Consider the following 18,589-nt stretch of genomic DNA (forward strand, 5'->3'; position numbering starts at 1 on the left):
AAAATCCATCAAAAAAAATGTTGGCAGAGCATTTTTGCTGAGAAAAACGGTCGTGTGTATGTTTTTCGTCGAGAAGACTGTCGTGGATCTCGACGAGAAAAAAAGAGAACATGCTCTCTTTTTTCTCAATCTCAGAGTCTCAATTTCCTCGTCGTGTTCCTCGTCGGGCTGGTTTACGACGAGAAACACGTTGGTGTGTATGCTTAGAAACCCACGCATGCTCAGAATAAAGTATGAGACGGGAGCGCACCTTTGGTAAAAGTAGCGTTCGTAATGGAAATAGCACATTCTTCACGCTGTAACAGACTGAAAAGCGCGAATTGTCTCTCACCAAACTTTTACTTAACACACAGTCACATGAAATTAGAAAAAGCATCCCCAAGGGTGGCGCCAGTGGAATCGAACTTCCCCTTTAAAGTGCCGTTGTACGTGTTGTACGTCACCGCGTTTGAGAATGACGAGATTTTGTCTTGACAGTGTGTATGCACTCGACAAGCCTAACAAGGAACTCGTCGAGGAAAACGATGTTTCTTTTACGACGAGATTCTCGGTCTTGTGTACGAGGCCTGAGCATGTTTTTAGTAGATGAGCTTAGGGTACTCTGCAACTAAAGGCTCATTTTACACTTGCGTTATACTAAACAGTAATGTGCTGCTGCAAAAGATCCATTTTAGTCGTTATGCTAAGTTCATATGTGTACTATAAGATCTAGGTAAACATAAAATAGTTATTAATTAAAGTTATATCCACCATTTTTTTTTCTTATGTTCTTGTTTGCTTTCCTCACAGGGATGGAAAGAAAAAGAAAACGCGTGATCGCCAAATTCAGAAAATCACAAATGCCACCAGGGCCTTTGCATTTACCAACGTGCTGCTAGTGGGTTTTGGAATCACATGTCTTATTCCAAACCTGCCTTTACAGGTAAGGGAAGTCTCTAGGGAACTTCTTTTGTGTGTGCTGATTATGCTGCTTATTCATCCAAACAAATTTCAGACACGGCAGTGGAGCATGTCAAAATTCAATTTTTTTTTTTTACAGATCCTGTCTTTTATATTGCACACAATAGTGAGAGGATTCATCCATTCTGCTGTGGGGGGACTATATGCTGCTGTGTAAGTATATGCATTAATTCTCCATTTTTGTTTTTGTAAATACTTTTCTACTGGAGCAATTTTTTTTTTTTTTTCACACAAATGTTAAAATCTAACCTATGAATGGTGACTGCACTGTCCCCTTTTAACAATACCCAACAATATAATAAACAGCGGTTGATTTACTGGAGAGTGCAAAATCTGGTACAGTTGTGCATGCGCTTCTAACTCCAGCTTGTTTAGTTAGCCTGGATTCACTTTGCTGTGCAGCTCACATGCGATGTCTGTGCGATGCAAATTCAGCCATATAGTTTGTATGGCTGAACTCGCATTGCATTCACGCGAAAATGCTGCACTGGAATCGGATCGCATGGGTATTCACACCCATGCGATCCGATTCCTGTCCGAATGCACACTTTGCACTGCAATCTACTGAATGAACTGGGAGCGTCATTAACTTTGTATTGACACCGGCAGCAATTCACAGAGGGCAGTGCGAGGAAGATCACACTGCCTGCGAGGAAGAACACGCTGGAATCGCGCTGATTCGCACATCGCAATAGTGTGAACCCAGGCTAAAGCTTTAACTAAACAAAATGGAAGCTGATTGGTTTCTATGCAGAGCTACACCAGATTTTTTACTCTCCAGTTTTAGTAAATCAACCCCATAGTGTAGCTTCCTTGGATTTGTGCAAAATACCAAAACACATAAATAATCCAAATCGTAAAGTGTTCCAAAAAACTTAAAAACAATGTGCAAATATCACAAATACCATAAAAAAAATTAAAACATTCCATGGAAAAAAATTATAAAGTATCCAGTGCAATAATTTAATTTAATAAAGTGTCCTGTGCAATCAAATATTGTATATTCAATAAAGTGTCCAGTGCATTTCAATGAGTAAAGTGTCCCATGTACCCTGTTTCCCCCCCGAAAATAAGACAGTGTCTTATATACATTTTTGCTCCCAAAGATGCGCTAGGTCTTATTTTCAGGGGATGTCTTATTTCTGATCCTCTTGTGTCATTTTGATTCCCCCCTCTGATCCTCCTGTGTCATTTTAAGTGATCCCCCTCCCCCACCTCTGTGCCAGTGGACACCTTCACCTCCCCTGTGTGTCCACACAATGTGCCCCGACTCCTGCTCCGCGCTACTCATTGTCTAATTGTGAGTCGGCCAGACTCCGTCAGGGCAGAGCGAGAAGCAGGCGGCAGCTTGTCCTGGCGGCGGTGCAGGCTCTCTGATGTAAAGAGACCGTGCACTTCCTGTCTGCTCCATCTGCGCTGCGGCCAATAGTGAGCTGCACAGTGGCGCCCGCCGCTACGGTCCAGGGTACAGAGTTACGGTAGCTTCGGAGGGCCTTATTATTGGGATGCCTTATCTTCGGGGGAGGCCCTATTATCGTGGAGGTCTAATTTTCAGGGGGATACCTTATGTTTCAGCGAGAGGCAAAACTGTAAGTAGGTCTTATTTTCGGGGGATGTCTTATGCTGCGTACACACGATCATTTTTCGGGTTGTAAAAAAACAACGTTTTCAGGCTCTAGAAAAAACAACGTTTTTTTCAACTTGATCATTAAAACGGCCTTGCCTACACACGATTGTGAAAAAAAAATGCTCTAGCAAAGCGTGGTGACGTACAACACGTATGGCGGCACTATAAAGGGGAATTTCCATTCGGATGACGTCACCCTTTAGCTGATTTCGTGTTAGTAAAAGACGATTTGCGCTTTTCTGTCGGTTACAGCATGATGAATGTGCTTACTCCATTACGAACGGTAGTTTTACCAGAATGAGCGCTCCCATCTCATAACTTGTTTCTGAGCATGCGCTGATTTTTCACGTCGTTAAAGCCCACACACGACCATTTTTTACAACCCGAAAAATGACAACGTTAAAAACGTCGTGAAAAAATAGAGAATGTTCAAAAAAAATGTGGCCATTTTTTACAACTCGAAAAATGGTCTGAAGCCCACACACGATCGTTTTTAATGACGTTAAAAAAAACGTCATTTTTTAGAACACGAAAAAAACGGTTGTGCGTACGCGACATTACTTTCGGGGAAACACAGTAGTTAAACAAGCTTAGGTGCAACAAAATCCATGTGCAAAGTTTATCCAGGAAAAAGTGCTTGTGTTCCAAAAGAAATCTCTCCTGTGTGTCCAGGTTGTAATCTCCTCCACCACAAACACTAGCTACTCACCAAACATTGTTTAGCAGAAAACCTTTGTTTTGTATCACATATTACAATCTGCTAAATTCAGCCAATAATGGGTTCACTCAGTCCACTCTCCTAATCAAATCCAACGTTTCCTGCCTGGAGACCATTCACAGAACAAACAGGTACTGCAGAGTGGTGCAGATTATTTGTAGCTATCACATGTTAAAATCTTTTTAGAAAATTACCTAAGCCCCCCCCCCTCCAAACATTATGGCCCAGATTCACATACATCGGCGCATATTTATGCCGCCGTAGCGTATCTTCTTTACGCTACGCCGACGCAGCACAGAGAGGCAACCCCCGAATTCACAAAGCACTTGCCACCAAATCTGGGCTGTGTTTCTTAGGCGTAAGTCGTCGTAAGTGGAAGTGGGCGTGAGCCATGCAAATGAGGCGTGACCCCATGCAAATGATGGGCCGAGCGCCATAAAGCTACGAATAACGAACGGCGCATGCGCCGTCCCATGGACGCATCCAGTGCGCATGCTCAGAACCACGTCGGAACTACTCCCTAAGATACGCCTGATCACTGCCTACGACGTGAACGTAACCTACACCTAGCCCTATTCACGTACAACGTAAACGACAAAAGATACAACGGCTTGTGTTCCCTGGTCCATACCTTTGCATGGGTTGCGCCTCCTATATGGGGAATAACTTTACGCCGGACGTATGATTTACGCAAACCACGTATATTATGCGCCGAGCGCAAGTACGTTCGTGAATCGACGTATCTCCCTCATTTCCATATTTGAATAGGAAATCAATGGGAGCGGCACATGCGTCCAGCGTAAATATGCGCCCACGATATGCCGGCGTAGGCAAGTTACATCGGTCGGATGAAGCCTTTTTTTAGGCGTATCTCAGTTTGTGGGCACGGCGCATAGATACGACGGCGCATATTTGCACTTACGCGACGTATCTCGAGATACGTCGGCGCAAGTGCTTTGTGAATCCGGGCCTATATACAGTGAGGAAAATAAGTATTTGAACACCCTGCTATTTTGCAAGTTCTCCCACTCATGGAGGGGTCTGAAATTGTCATCGTAGGTGCATGTCCACTGTGAGAGACATAATCAAAAAAAAAAAATTCCAGAAATCACAATTTATGATTTTTTAACTATTTATTTGTATGATACAGCTGCAAATAAGTATTTGAACACCTGTCTATCAGCTAGAATTCTGACCCTCAAAGACCTGTTTGTCTGCCTTTAAAATGTCCACCTCCACTCCATTTATTATCCTAAATTAGATGCACCTGTTTGAGGTCATTAGCTGCATAAAGACACCTGTCCACCCCATACAATCAGTAAGAATCCAACTACTAACATGGCCAAGACCAAAGAGCTGTCCAAAGACACTAGAGACAAAATTGTACACCTCCACAAGGCTGGAAAGGGCTACGGGGAAATTGCCAAGCAGCTTGGTGAAAAAAGGTCCACTGTTGGAGCAATCATTAGAAAATGGAAGAAGCTAAACATGACTGTCAATCTCCCTCGGACTGGGGCTCCATGCAAAATCTCACCTCGTGGGGTCTCAATGATCCTAAGAAAGGTGAGAAATCAGCCCAGGACTACACGGGAGGAGCTGGTCAATGACCTGAAAAGAGCTGGGACCACCGTTTCCAAGGTTACTGTTGGTAATACACTAAGACGTCATGGTTTGAAATCATGCATGGCACGGAAGGTTCCCCTGCTTAAACCAGCACATGTCAAGGCCCGTCTTAAGTTTGCCAATGACCATTTGGATGATCCAGAGGAGTCATTGGAGAAAGTCATGTGGTCAGATGAGACCAAAATATAACTTTTTGGTCATAATTCCACTAACCGTGTTTGGAGGAAGAAGAATGATGAATACCATCCCAAGAACACCATCCCTACTGTGAAGCATGGGGGTGGTAGCATCATGCTTTGGGGGTGTTTTTCTGCACATGGGACAGGGCGACTGCCCTGTATTCAGGAGAGGATGACCGGGGCCATGTATTGCGAGATTTTGGGCAACAACCTCCTTCCCTCAGTTAGAGCTTTGAAGATGGGTCGAGGCTGGGTCTTCCAACATGACAATGACCCGAAGCACACAGCCAGGATAACCAAGGAGTGGCTCTGTAAGAAGCATATCAAGGTTCTGGCGTGGCCTAGCCAGTCTCCAGACCTAAACCCAATAGAGAATCTTTGGAGGGAGCTCAAACTCCGTGTTTCTCAGCGACAGCCCAGAAACCTGACTGATCTAGAGAAGATCTGTGTGGAGGAGTGGGCCAAAATCCCTCCTCCAGTGTGTGCAAACCTGGTGAAAAACTACAAGAAACGTTTGACCGCTGTAATTGCAAACAAAGGCTACTGTACCAAATATTAACATTGATTTTCTCAGGTGTTCAAATACTTATTTGCAGCTGTATCATACAAATAAATAGTTAAAAAAAATCATACATTGTGATTTCTGGATTTTTTTTTTTTATTATGTCTCTCACAGTGGACATGCACCTACGATAACAATTTCAGACCCCTCCATGATTTCCAAGTGGGAGAACTTGCAAAATAGCAGGGTGTTCAAATACTTATTTTTCATCACTGTATTTTTTTCGAAAAGCAAAGGCCCTGTACAATAAGAAAGTGGCAGTTTTTTTGCATCACACGACATCAGCACATCTGTTTATCAAACATATTTTTAGGAAAAAATACACTAAAATTAATTCTTGTACACACATACACATTTTAGTACAATTTTTTTGGTAGAATAGAAAAGATGAGGTTGCCTCAAGTAAATAGATACCAAACATGTCAAGCTTTAAAATTGTGTGCACCTGTAAAAATGGCAAACGGTACCACAAATTGTCTATAAGTGATACTTTAGAAGCCTTTTTGCAGGTTGTTCGTTTAGAGTTAACCATGAGTTATTTGCTATCACTCTGACATTCATAGCGATACCTCAGGCCCCGTACACACGACCGAGTTTCTCGGCAGAATTCAGCCAGAAACTCGGTCGGAGCTGGATTCTGCCGAGAAACTCGGTCGTGTGTACACTTTTCAGCGAGGAACCCGTCGGGCCGAAAAGAGAACATGTTCTCTATTTCCTCGTTGTTCAATGAGGAAAGTCGGCCCGCCGAGCTCCTCGGCGGCTTCCACACTGAACTCGACGAGGAACTCGATGTGTTTGGCACGTCGAGTTCCTCGGTCGTGTGTACGGGGCCTTACATGCATGGCCCAATTGCTGTTTACTTACATTTGCACATGCATGTATTTTATTGCAATTTAATAAAAAAAAAATTATATATATATATATATTTTTTTCATTTATCTTAAAAGCTATCACAATGGAGACCAGCAGTTGTGGAAACACAGCTCTAAATCTGAAAGTCACATAATACACATCAGTTCCAGGTTCATTCATTGCAGAGAAGATCAGGGGCAGATATTCCTTGATCTCCCTAACAAAATATTCAGGCATTTTACTGTAGTTCTGGGCTCCCTGCACTGGAGTAACAGAAGAACCGGGGAGCCACCGTGGCAGCTCTGTTGGTTCCCTGTAGCTGATCTTTTCCAAATTGTGACTTGTCTTGCTTTGTTTCTTCACTGTGTTTCTGTGAGAAGGTGGCCATCTTAGAAGAGGAGCAGGGTATGATAACTCATGTCAGAACTGTCTCCTTGATGCCTGGAGGTGTAATATTCAAGAACCAAGAGGAGGTGTTCACAAACACTGATCCACTGGTTCCTCTCCAACAAACAGCACTGTAGTCACATCACTAAATCGCATAAGGCTAAAGCTGGCCATACACAGTTTGAATTTTGGTCCAACATTTGAGCTTTAGAGGGACCTGTTGGCACCGACTGCTCGACAAACAAACATTTTACTTTTTTCTAAGGGGGTGTTCCAAAAATTCTTGGCTAAATGGTGTATGCATCCAATCCAATGCAAGCACTGTCCGGTTATAAAGAAAGAGGCAGTGTCTTTTCAAAACCAGAAAACACTTAAAACAATACAACACTACAATACAATAATGCAGCCCTGTCGCAGTATATGTACTGCGGCGGGTCGGAAAATGGTTAAAGTGTAAGTTCACCTTACAGAAAATCTGTAAGGTGAACTTGCACTGGACTCCCTCCACACACCACCCCCAGTCCTGCTAACCTGGAGTCCAGCGATCCCCCCTACTGACAGTTGTATCGCCGCTGTACCAGTCTGGGGATATGAAATTCCCATGGCTTTCTCTCCTCTTTGCCCGAGTTAGCCGATTAATTTATTCATGTATGCCCATCTGCTTACTTTGTTATTGACTGCCTGGTTGGTTTCTCCTCTCGCCCAGCAACTTTCTATGGTCCTTTCTCCTCCCGGGCCAGCCTCTCGGTGACGTAACGCCTCGCCGAGACTCTGAAAAGCCTGTCGGGCGGAGATTACTCCGTGGCTCCGCCTGACAGGGAAGCAAAGACCGGGTGCTTTGCTTGTACCGGGGTGCAGGAGCGCACTCGGCACGTCTTTGCAAGCAGGTGCAGCTCTGCAGTGTTGTAGGGGTGGCTGGCGGAAGTCACAGTCACTTGTTACCCAGAAAGTTTAACAGCACACTGCCAGCACTGCGCCCCCCCTTCCTACAAGGGGGGGGGCATCCGCTCCTTCCGCCCACCCCTTGTACCGGCCCTGTCTGTGGGATGTGCTGGAAAAACAAGTGTGGTCCATGTAGGCCCCATCTCACAACTTACAGGACTTAAAGGATTGGCTACTGATGGCTTGTGCACATGTCTCGATGGATCAGGGCTGTTCAGGTTGCAAAAGGGCGACCTATAGTAAGTGGGTGGTCATAAATTTATGGCTGAACAACTTTAAAAAGACTATAGACACTAATGCCGCGTACACACGGTCGTTTTTTGTCTTGTAAAAAAACGTTATTTTTTCTCCTGAAAAAAACGAAGTTTTTCAAACTTAATTTTAAAAAACGACGTTGCCTACACACCATCGTTTTTTCAAAATGCTCTAGCGCGGTTACGTACAATACGTACGACGGCACTCTGTTCCATTCAAGCTCGCGTCATAACTTGCTTCTGAGCATGCACGGGTTTAAAAACGTCGTTTTAAACTTCGTTGTAGCCCACACACGATCATTTTTTATGACACAAAAAACAACATTTTGAAAAGACATAAAAAATTGAAGCATGTTCGAATTTTTTTTGGGTCATTTTTTAGAAGACAAAAAACGACATAAAGCCCACACACGATCATTTTAAATTACGTTTTTTAAAACGTCGTTTTATTTCATCACAAAAAACGACTGTGTGTACGCGGCATTAAAGTATGCATTTTATATTTTTTGGAAATTTGGCAATAGAATAAATCTTTTTACCAGAAGTTTAACCTTCTTTTTATTTTTATTTTCAGATACCCATCCTCACATTTCGGTAGTTTGACTGGCTTGCAATCTCTCATTAGCGCTCTGTTTGCACTCCTTCAACAACCTCTGTTCTTGGCTATGATGGGACCCTTGAATGGCGATCCACTCTGGGTAAGGACTAGTTTGCAAGAATTCTAATATGGTGTATCCTTTTTTTAGATTTGTACATGTGATTGATTAATTCCACTAGTGTATGAAACATTTTATATTACAAGTGCTGTTGTGTGGATATAATGAAAAGAAGACCAATTAACTGATGTTCAGTAAAGAGGTCTCTTTTTTTGTATTCCTAGAGTAATTTTAATAACTTTTGATGGAATTGCATTTAGAATATTGTAATGTTCAGTAGAACTAAAGGCAAAACCATTTTAGTTTTTTTTCGTTTTGGATAGAGAGAGGGTTATAACCCCTACTGTTATTTTTTTTTGCCATCAGTGTCCCATTAGAGAGATTTCCTTTCACATCTTGTCCCATAGCCAAAATAGTAAGTTAGCGGAAATTTTTCCAAAATGAGGGAATCTAGTTGTCACCAATACCAGAAGGTTTCTACTCTATTCCTGTTATTGTGACAACACAATATCTGGGATTTTTACTTTAGCTTTATAATAGTATATAGGACAAATAGAGTGGACAAATCTCTTGGATAAGGGTGGGCAGAGACAGCAAAAAAAACCTGACTGGTGTTCTAACCCCTCTCCTCTCTATTCGTTCATTTCCTTTTGCTAAATACTTTTTTTCAAGTATGTTAGGTTTAGCCTTATTAGTGTTTTTTTGTTTTTGTTGCCTCTTTTTTTTATCCCCCCCCCCCTCCATTCTTATCGAGTAATCTAACCCAAGGGTACGTTTTACACCCACATCTTACGCCATATATCCTGTTCAAATGTATTATAAATGGAAACCAAATATAATATATGGAAACCAAAATTTGTTATGCTATAAAATTATAAATTATTATAAATATAAATCATGTGCAAAAAAAAATTTCACATCAAGTTTACTATAAATCAAGTGATACTTGTAATCTTCTATGAATCCCCTTGTGAGTTCCACCACCACCACTAACAACATCAGCCAGGTCTGCATCACTCATGGATACCAGAGAGCCTCTCTAATAATTGTGTATAGCGACCAGGAGCGACTGGGGTAGACAAAAGGGTCCAGATATGACCTTCAATCCAAGCAGCATATACCATTGTTCAGATATAAAACAGACACAAAATGCTCCCTAGTGTAAAAAACGATAGGTTATCTTATTTATAGAAAGGTACTCACATTTAAATGCATGAACAGAGACACAACCAAAAATTCAACCATCGCTATGTCTTGCAGACGTGATGACGTCAGCACAGGCTCGACTGACGCGTTTCGTTGTAGGAAATTTATTAAAGTGGTCGGTTAAGCGCTGCAGACATCTTTTCTTCCCGTAGGCGGCTGATGTTATTAGTGGTGGTGGAACTCACAAGGGGATTCACAGAAGATTACAAGTGCCACTTGGTTATTTTTCATGAATAATAGTGGACTTTCGATTTATTTAGCTTTATTTAGCTTTTTTGGTGATTGCACATGATTTATATTTATTCACTTAAAACTATTTTTATATTTAAAGATACAGCGCAACAATTTTTGGTTCCCAGCTTGCCAACTCTACCTTCGGCTTTAATAGCATGGTTAGAATGAAAAAGTTAATTTAAAAAATATATATATATTTTGTTTTGCAGTAGCACTCCATCCTAAACTCCCCCTCCAGGGCAGCATGCTGAAGATGAGGGCTGTTGCACCCTGTTTTAGACCATCAGTCCACCCCCCCCCCCCCCCCACACACACACAGTCATAATTAGCAGCAACAGTAGTAGTAGTAGTATCTATAGACAGACTCACAAAGAGTGTAGAAGACCTTATCTACACTATTCTGCCAAGAAACGGGAGCTTGGGATGGGCCTGAAGCTCTAATAATTACCGTAAAGATTAAGGCTTTTGAAATGTTAACTTATCATGTGTTAAAACTTTACCTAGGCCAGTGATGGCGAACCTTGGCACCCCAGATGTTTTGGAACTACAACATCTCCCATGATGTGCAACTACATTGCAGAGAACAAAAGGGAACTGTAGTTCCAAAACATCTGGGGTGCCAAGGTGCCATTTTTTTGAGATTGTAGATCATTTCATGAGCTGTAAGCCATAATCATCACAATTATGACAAATCACAGCTTAAACTATCTTGCTTTGCATGTAATGAGTCTATCTCATATATTAGTTTTACCTTTTAAGTTGCATTAGTAAAATAAATGAACTTTTGCACGATATTCTAATTTTTCGAGTTTTACCTGTACAGAGTCCTTTAGAGGCAGAAATAAAAAACCGCCACATGCCCCTAACAGCTGCGTTAAAAATGTCCAGTGTGCATGAGGCCTTAGAGTGTGTTGGCCTGTGTCCCTGTGTGTACTTCACTGCTGTGTATTATATTATTGTGAGCCTAATAAAATAAGAAATATACAGTAATGTAGTGAGTTGTGTATGTTGTATTGTAACCTACTGTGTATGCATTCCCTATACTTATCTCTATCCTTCTGCAATGACAGGTCAATGTCGGATTGTTGGCAACGAGCATGTTTGGGTTCTGCCTGCCACTCTACCTCATCTTCTTTAAGCGGAGCCTGATACGGCAAAGGAAGCAAAAACTTGAAGACTCCAAACTGTACCAGAAAATAAATGGCACTCCTGATCATGAAGCGTTTGTGTAAGCAATGCCAGAAACATGGCCTGCCCTGAACCCATACAATGTTCCTATTCCTAAATCTCTGGGAACATTTCACTCCAGCATAACAAGTCACCATTTTAAAAGATATTTCAACCTTCAGCATGTCATCAGTAAAACCAGTTTTCTCGTCAAGAATAAATGGAAGGAGGCACAGTCTCTGGGCCAGAAAAATCTATTCTTACTCAAAAGTCTATACTTTTCCAAATCCTGTGGAGTACAAGACAAACGTCTGTCCATTTTGTTGACTGGATTTTAATGAAGGGTCATATCTAGTCAGCAGTAACTCTTGGTGACATGAGACGTGCTGGACTACCTTACCATAAAGCTGGAGCCTGTAACTTGTTATGTGGATTCGTGTTCTTAGGTGCTGAGCCCAGAAGTAGCAGGAATTGGATTCTTGTCGTGATTACTTCTGATTAGCATGACCACTTGTTCTGACAATGACTCTTGCACCAGCGGGGATGCCAGTTAGTTTCATCATTGTTGCCTCTCAGAAAAAGAGAGGTCTTCTTGAGATTATTTAACCAGAACTGAATCTTGCAATCGCCAAACAAGAGCACACGACCACCTTGACAACATATCACCACGGCTTTTCCTAAGAAGTTTTACCCCAAGGAGAAGCATCCAGTTCGATGCTAACAGCATAGGAGGATGTGTGCTCATTTATTGAACTCTTTCTGCACTAATGAACCTTGCTGCTTTCCACATTTAGTAATAGTAGAGAAAGGCAAATATATGCGTTTAAAGGGATTACACATGCATCCTCTATATTAATATGGGTGATGAGAATCAACCACTCTTGTGATGAATATATGTTGTGCCATACTATCCTTAGATCTGGTTGATTCTTACATTTATACGCCAGGAATTGGCCATCTGTGGCACTGAAAAGGATGCTGCACTTCATCTCGCATGATGTTCTGCCTCTTAGGCCCCATACACACTATTAGATCTTTTGCAGATTTTTGACTTCAGATTTACCAAAACCATGTAGTGCAAGGGCCTGCCTGATTGCATACAAATTGAAACTCTTATGCCGTGACACACGACCGTTTTTCATGACGAGAAAAATTCAATTTTTTAAATTGGTCGTGAAAAACGATCGTGTGTATGCTCTAGAGTATTTTTATCGACAAGAAAAATGGCCGATTTTTTTTTAGAACCTGCTCTATTTTTTCTCTGCGTTTTTCACGTCCTGAAAAACGGTCGTGTGTACGCTTTAACGAGGGGGGGAAATGTGCATGCTCAGAAGCAAGTTATGAGATGGGGAAATTAGCAAAAGCAGCCCAAAGGGTGGCACCATTCGAACGGAACTTCCCCTTTATAGTGCCGTCGTACGTGTTGTACGTCACCGCGCTTTGCTCGAGCATTTTTTTTCCACGAACATGTGTATGCAAGGCAGGCTTGAGACGAATCACGACAAATCACGTTGAGAAAAACGTTGTTTTTTTGTATGACATGAATAACGGTCGGCATAAAGTTTTGACCTCATATTATATGGTTTTGGTAAATCTAAAGACAAAAATCTGCAGAAAATCTAATCGTGTCTAAGGGGCTTCAGTCATTGAGCTGCAGTGCAGTACCCATGAGTACCAGGGATTCCTAGTGTTTGTTCCAAGCAATACCTGTGTGTCCATTTCAACTTTTGTTTTCTCCTTTTTTCTTTTTTTCTTTTTTTTTTATAACTGACTAATATGAATATGCTGTTCTATGTTCCTTGCATGATATGATTAAGTATTTTTGTATTCGGACATAAATTGTTTGTGATTTGCTTTCTGTTTGGTGGAGCTAGAGAGAATCTTTATCAAAAATCCGCTGAATGTCTTGGTGATCAATCGAGTGCAATGAAGCGGGAATCCGGTGTGTTTTTACCTTATAGCCATCCTTGATCTTCATTTATCATGTTCTACATTCTTCCTTTTTCCTAGATTGTGGTTTTATCAACATTTCTTATTTTCTGTGATCTTTTGATCATTTTGTTTTTTTGTCTCATTACATTTTAGTATATTAGTTAGTTTTTTTTATTATTATTATTATTATTATTCTGCTTTTGCAGCAAATAATCCAATAAATAAGTATTTAGTATATGTTCGAGATTAACCTTTACCTCACTCCATTGCTCCCCAGTGTAAGATCATTCATTTATCTGTCTGTTCATTCTAATATTCCAGTTTAAATATTACTGTTGATTGCTCAGTTAAAAAGAAAATAGATGATAATGGTATTCCCTCTGTGGATAAAAAAAAAAAACGGATTCATCGACATCAGTCCTCAGATGAACCTAAAACCGCGAGCTGCTAAAATGTCTTTTCATCAGAAGTATTCCAGTCTCTCTAGGAAGTAGGTGTATTATTCCCGTGGCAAAGTAGAGATTCAACTATTTTTTCAAACTTGTTTTCTTCCTAGGGTGATTGCAATTATTATGCAGTATTTTTACACTCCGGATTATCATAAATAAGAAAGAACCATTTAGATGTACTCCTAGTCCTTTTAATAAGGAAAGAGCAATGTGTAAGTGCTGAAACCCATGGTGACTACTCAACGTCTTTCTACACTATAAACTGAACTTGTGTTGCTATGGGTTACAGTACTTTTTGCATTACCGTTGCTCTTTGTGCTGCCTTATTATTAAAAAAAAAGCCCATATCTCTGCTAAGAGTGGATGCAGTATGAACCTAAATCATTGAGTGCCTCAGTCATGTCTCTAGCTGTAAGGAAAGTAATAAGCTGAGTATGGATCTGCCGTAACAGGACAGGAAGAGCACTGCATCCTCTGTTGGTAGGCATTGGGCACATTTTTAATATTATTCTGTTGGGATATCAAAATTTTGCTTGTACAAGAGTAACAAAAAGAAGTTTCTTCTTTTCAGCTTGATAGCATGGTATTACAGGGAAACGCTAGTATTTGTTTCTGGACTACAAGCAGGGTTCTCATGTGACAACAAGGGGAAAACAGAGCACAAAAGCAATACAGCAATTCTTTCCCCGTGTGTTTGTCTTTGAGCTGGCCTCCGGGAAGAAAGACTGGGACACAATTTGTGTGCATTCCCAGAGCCAAAACTGCGCAACCTTGAGCAAATCACTGTATTTCTCAGTGCCTCAGGTGCAAAAAGATTGTAAGCTCTCACGAGTAGGTATTTATTGTGCCTGTACATTCTATATACAGTGCTTGTTGTTACTGTTAAAAGCATATTAGAAAAAAATAAAAATAAACCCTTTTTTTATAGACAACTGTTTTTGGTATATATGGCAAGATGTTTTTGTGAGATTATGACTTTGTGATCATTTAAAGCAGAACTCCAGACAAAAACCACGTGATTAAAATGAATAGTACATTTAACTGCTTCTCTCCTTCCCTTTTGTAAAATGATGGCTATGCGGGAGCCCTGTTTCCTGGGTGGATGTCATATAACGTCCTTTCAGGATCGTGCCTCACGCGCGCCCCCACAGATGATATGTCCCCCGCTGTGTACAATTGTACACAATAAATGGCTTTGATTCATGCCATTCATTGTATACAATTGTGTTGATCTCTGTGATTGTTCACAGTGATCACATGGTACAGACTGGGAAAATCACAGCCCATCTGTGCCATGTGATTAGCTGTGGCCAAACACCGAATGAGAAGTTTTCATTCAGAAAAAATGGTTGCTTATACAAGTAGAATTTACTGTTATAAGTAGGGTTGTCCAGATACCGATACTAGTATCGGTATCAGGACCGATACCAAGCATTTGCCCGAGTACTTGTACTCGGGCAAATGCTCCCGATGCTTCACCCGATACTTGTACTGTCAGGGGTGATCAGTGCATGGGGAACCAATAACCGATATATAGTGTATTCCCACCGTGTATTCCCGGCGTGTATTGCCGTGTATTCCCGCCGTGTATTCCTCCGTGTATTGCCGTGTATTCCCGCCGTGTATTCCTCCGTGTTTCTCTCCCCTTCCCTGCTCCTCCTCCACCCCCTGGAACTGTCAGGATGGAGAGCGGGGTAGGAGCCGGTAAATCCAGCTCCTTACTGCTCCGAATGGACAGAGTCAGTGATCACTGACTTGGTCCATTCACATAACTGAAACATCGTAAACTGTGATTAAAATGTTTCATTTTATGAATGAAGAGAAACCGCTGTCTTCACTCCATTCATTTTCAGTGCAGCTGATGCTGCTGAGAAAGGGACTGGGGGACATGTGTCCCTAGTCCCTTTCTCTGTCTCAAAGGGGAGATATCAGAGGTCTGTTAAGACCCCTGATATCTCACCAAAGCCCCCCAACAGGGCTGAAAAAATAAATAAATAAAGAATATTAATAAAAAAAAAAAAAAGAATAAAAAAATGATTGTAGAAAATAATAAAAAATAAAAGAAAAAACACACTGACACGGCCCACCCCCCCCCTTAAAAAAAATAAAGCATTATAAACACAATAAAAATTGTAAAAAAAATATTGTAAAAAATGTAAAACAAATTGTTAAAGATAAAAAAAAAAAAAATACTGACACATGTGCTGCTGTCACATGACATTGAAAAAAAGTATCGGTACTTGTACTCGGTCTTAAAAAAGGTGGTATCGGGACAACCCTAGTTATAAGCAAACATAGTGTTTAAAAAAATCATTTCCCCAGAGTAGTACAGTAATACAGTTGTAGCACAGTACTGCTCTGGTCACACTATGTAAAAAATATTTTTTTTCTTTACCTACTGTCACCAGTCAGTATCCCTGATCAACGCCACGGAAGTTATATGATGATGATGTACTGCACTAGTGACAGTATGTAAACTTTTTTTTCTAAATGTGAAATTTTTTATTTTTTTCCAAAAATAGCGACAAAAATTACAACTTCTATCAACTCGCCATGCTTCTTACTAAATACCTTGGACTGTTTACTTTCTAAAAATGGGTAATTTGGGGGATATTTGTACTGTCCTGGCATTTTCAGGCCTTAAGCAATGAGATGAGGCCATCAACACATCAGCATTAATCGGTTTTCAGATATACAGTATACACCATAGTCTTTGGACTCTATAACTGTCCTATAGGATACAGTTGAACCTCGGATTACGAGCATAATCCGTTCCAGGAGTTATCCAAAGTACTCGCATATCAAAGCGATTTTTTCCATTGAAGTCAATGGGTACGAAAATAATTCCTTCCGCATTGACTTTAATGGGATGCAATACCAAATGCGGCCAGAGGTGGGGGGGTGGGCGTCAGAGACGGCCAAAAACGTCCGAAAAGGCCCCAGGACACTTCGGCTCATATCCTGCTCCGCTTCTGCGCCCCCGTACCTCAGGCCAAATGAGGTACTGCAGGCCTATTGCTAGCAAATCAAAACGCTCTCAAACCAAGTTACTCCTAAACCACTGTATACACTGATTTGGGTTATTTTCACCAAAGAAATGTAGCAGTATACATTTTGGCATACATTTCTGAAGAAAGATTATTTATTTGCAAAATTTTATAACAGAAACGAAGAAAAACACATTTTACATTTTTTTTTCTTCGTTTTTTTTGTGCAAAAAAAAAAACAGGGGTGAATATATACCACCAAAAGAAAGCTCTATTTGTGTGAAAAAAAAAATAATAGAAATTTCATGTGGGTACAGTGTTGCATGACTGCACAGTTGTCATTCAAAGTGCTATGGCGCTGAAAATTGGTTTGGGCAGGAAGGGGGTGAAAGTGCCCGGTATTGAAGTGGTAAAGAGAAAATAAAATTAGTTTTTGCTGCAATATTCGGCTTCAATCCAGAGATCCCCATTTCAGTACCTTTTTTTTCTATTACTAGATATCCCAGTATGGTGCCCACCACCATTCAACCCACATCCACTTTCCCAGGTAGTGAGTGGGCAGCCTGTGAGTGGATAGTCAAAAGAGAAGCAGCACAACGGTGAGCTCATCTCTCTTGTCACTGTTCTTATCAGCATATTTCTTGTCGGCACTGTTTAAAAGTTATTTGTAAACAATCACGTGTAAAACAACCCATTCAGTTTAAAATAGAAATAAAAGGCAAAACATTTGTGTATAGATATAAAAAAGTTATAAAAAAAATGTATTTATATGTATTTTTTTATATAAGTGACCACATATCCTCTGTTCTCAGCTGCATAAGTCCCCTTTCACACGGTCGGACCGTTCAGGTCCGCCTGTCAGTTTTGTTGGTGGACCTGAACAGCCGCTCCATGCAATCCTATGGAGCGTCGGATGTCAGCGGTGACCCGATCCGATCCACCTAAAATCATGGCATCAGATCTCTCCTATGGAGAGATCTGATGAAAACGGACAGCATGTCCGTTTTCATCAGATCTCTCCATAGGAGACAGCGGCGCTTGACAAGCCCCTCCCTGCTCAGTGAGCAGAAAGGGACCTGTCATCCGCCGGCTCAGCAGAGATCAGCGGAGAGATCTCCTGCTGAGCTGGCGGACTCTGGAGCGACGGAGTCCGCCTCGTATAAATGAGGGCTAAGAGCTGGGGGAGGAGAACGGCATCACACTAATCTTCCCAGTGAATGTCTGTGCAGGCAGTGTCAGGACTAGTCTCATCATTGGAGAGCAGCAGAACTAGAAAACTGCCCATTGCGTGTTCTCGTGCCTAGTGTGATCAGTTTTAATAGCAAAGCAGAGGGACTGGCAGGAACATCAGAGATTTCACACAAATACTATGTACATTTTACAGCAGGCATATTTTAGGAAATATGAAATGTTGGGCTTACATATTTTTTAAATTGATAGGGCTGGATTCTGGAGAATTTTGTAAATTGCACATCTTCCCCTCGTACCTGCCTGGTTTTGAGAGCCCATAATGTAGATTTTAGACTATTTCATTGCCTGGTTCAATTAAAATTCATGTCAAAACAAACAAAATTCACTTAAGGCTGTTAACTTGCCTAACTGACTTGGAATCTACGGCTCACATGAACCTAGAATGTTTACTTTAGCGTTTCATGAATCTTCCCTTTAATTAATTTCCTGAATAAGCAGGAGCCAGGAAACGATCACCCAAACATGCATAAACACTGAAGGAAGTACCACACACCCTTTAATATAGGACGTCTTATGCAAGCAAGAGCCAAAGTCCCTGTTCCCTTATATGGAGTCAATTGTTCTCCTGCTTACTGCACCAGCATTGCCTCATTCACAGTGCCA

At 41.2% G+C, this 18,589-nt stretch overlaps 1 protein-coding gene across 2 annotated transcripts in view; it reads left to right on the forward strand.

Moving 5' to 3' along the window:
* Positions 1–12,434, forward strand: part of SLC43A2 (solute carrier family 43 member 2) — a 117,398-nt gene extending 104,964 nt beyond the window's left edge. For both annotated transcript variants that reach the window (XM_040338387.1, XM_040338388.1), the window contains 4 exons: positions 790–922; positions 1,040–1,113; positions 8,679–8,802; positions 11,271–12,434. In XM_040338387.1, coding sequence (XP_040194321.1) covers positions 790–922; positions 1,040–1,113; positions 8,679–8,802; positions 11,271–11,432 — 493 coding nt within the window. In that variant the 3' untranslated portion in view covers positions 11,433–12,434. The remainder of the gene's footprint in view (positions 1–789; positions 923–1,039; positions 1,114–8,678; positions 8,803–11,270) is intronic.
* The last annotated feature ends 6,155 nt before the right edge of the window (positions 12,435–18,589 follow it).

Source organism: Rana temporaria, chromosome 2 (genome assembly GCF_905171775.1).
Source record: "Rana temporaria chromosome 2, aRanTem1.1, whole genome shotgun sequence".
NCBI classification, from domain to species: domain Eukaryota; kingdom Metazoa; phylum Chordata; class Amphibia; order Anura; family Ranidae; genus Rana; species Rana temporaria.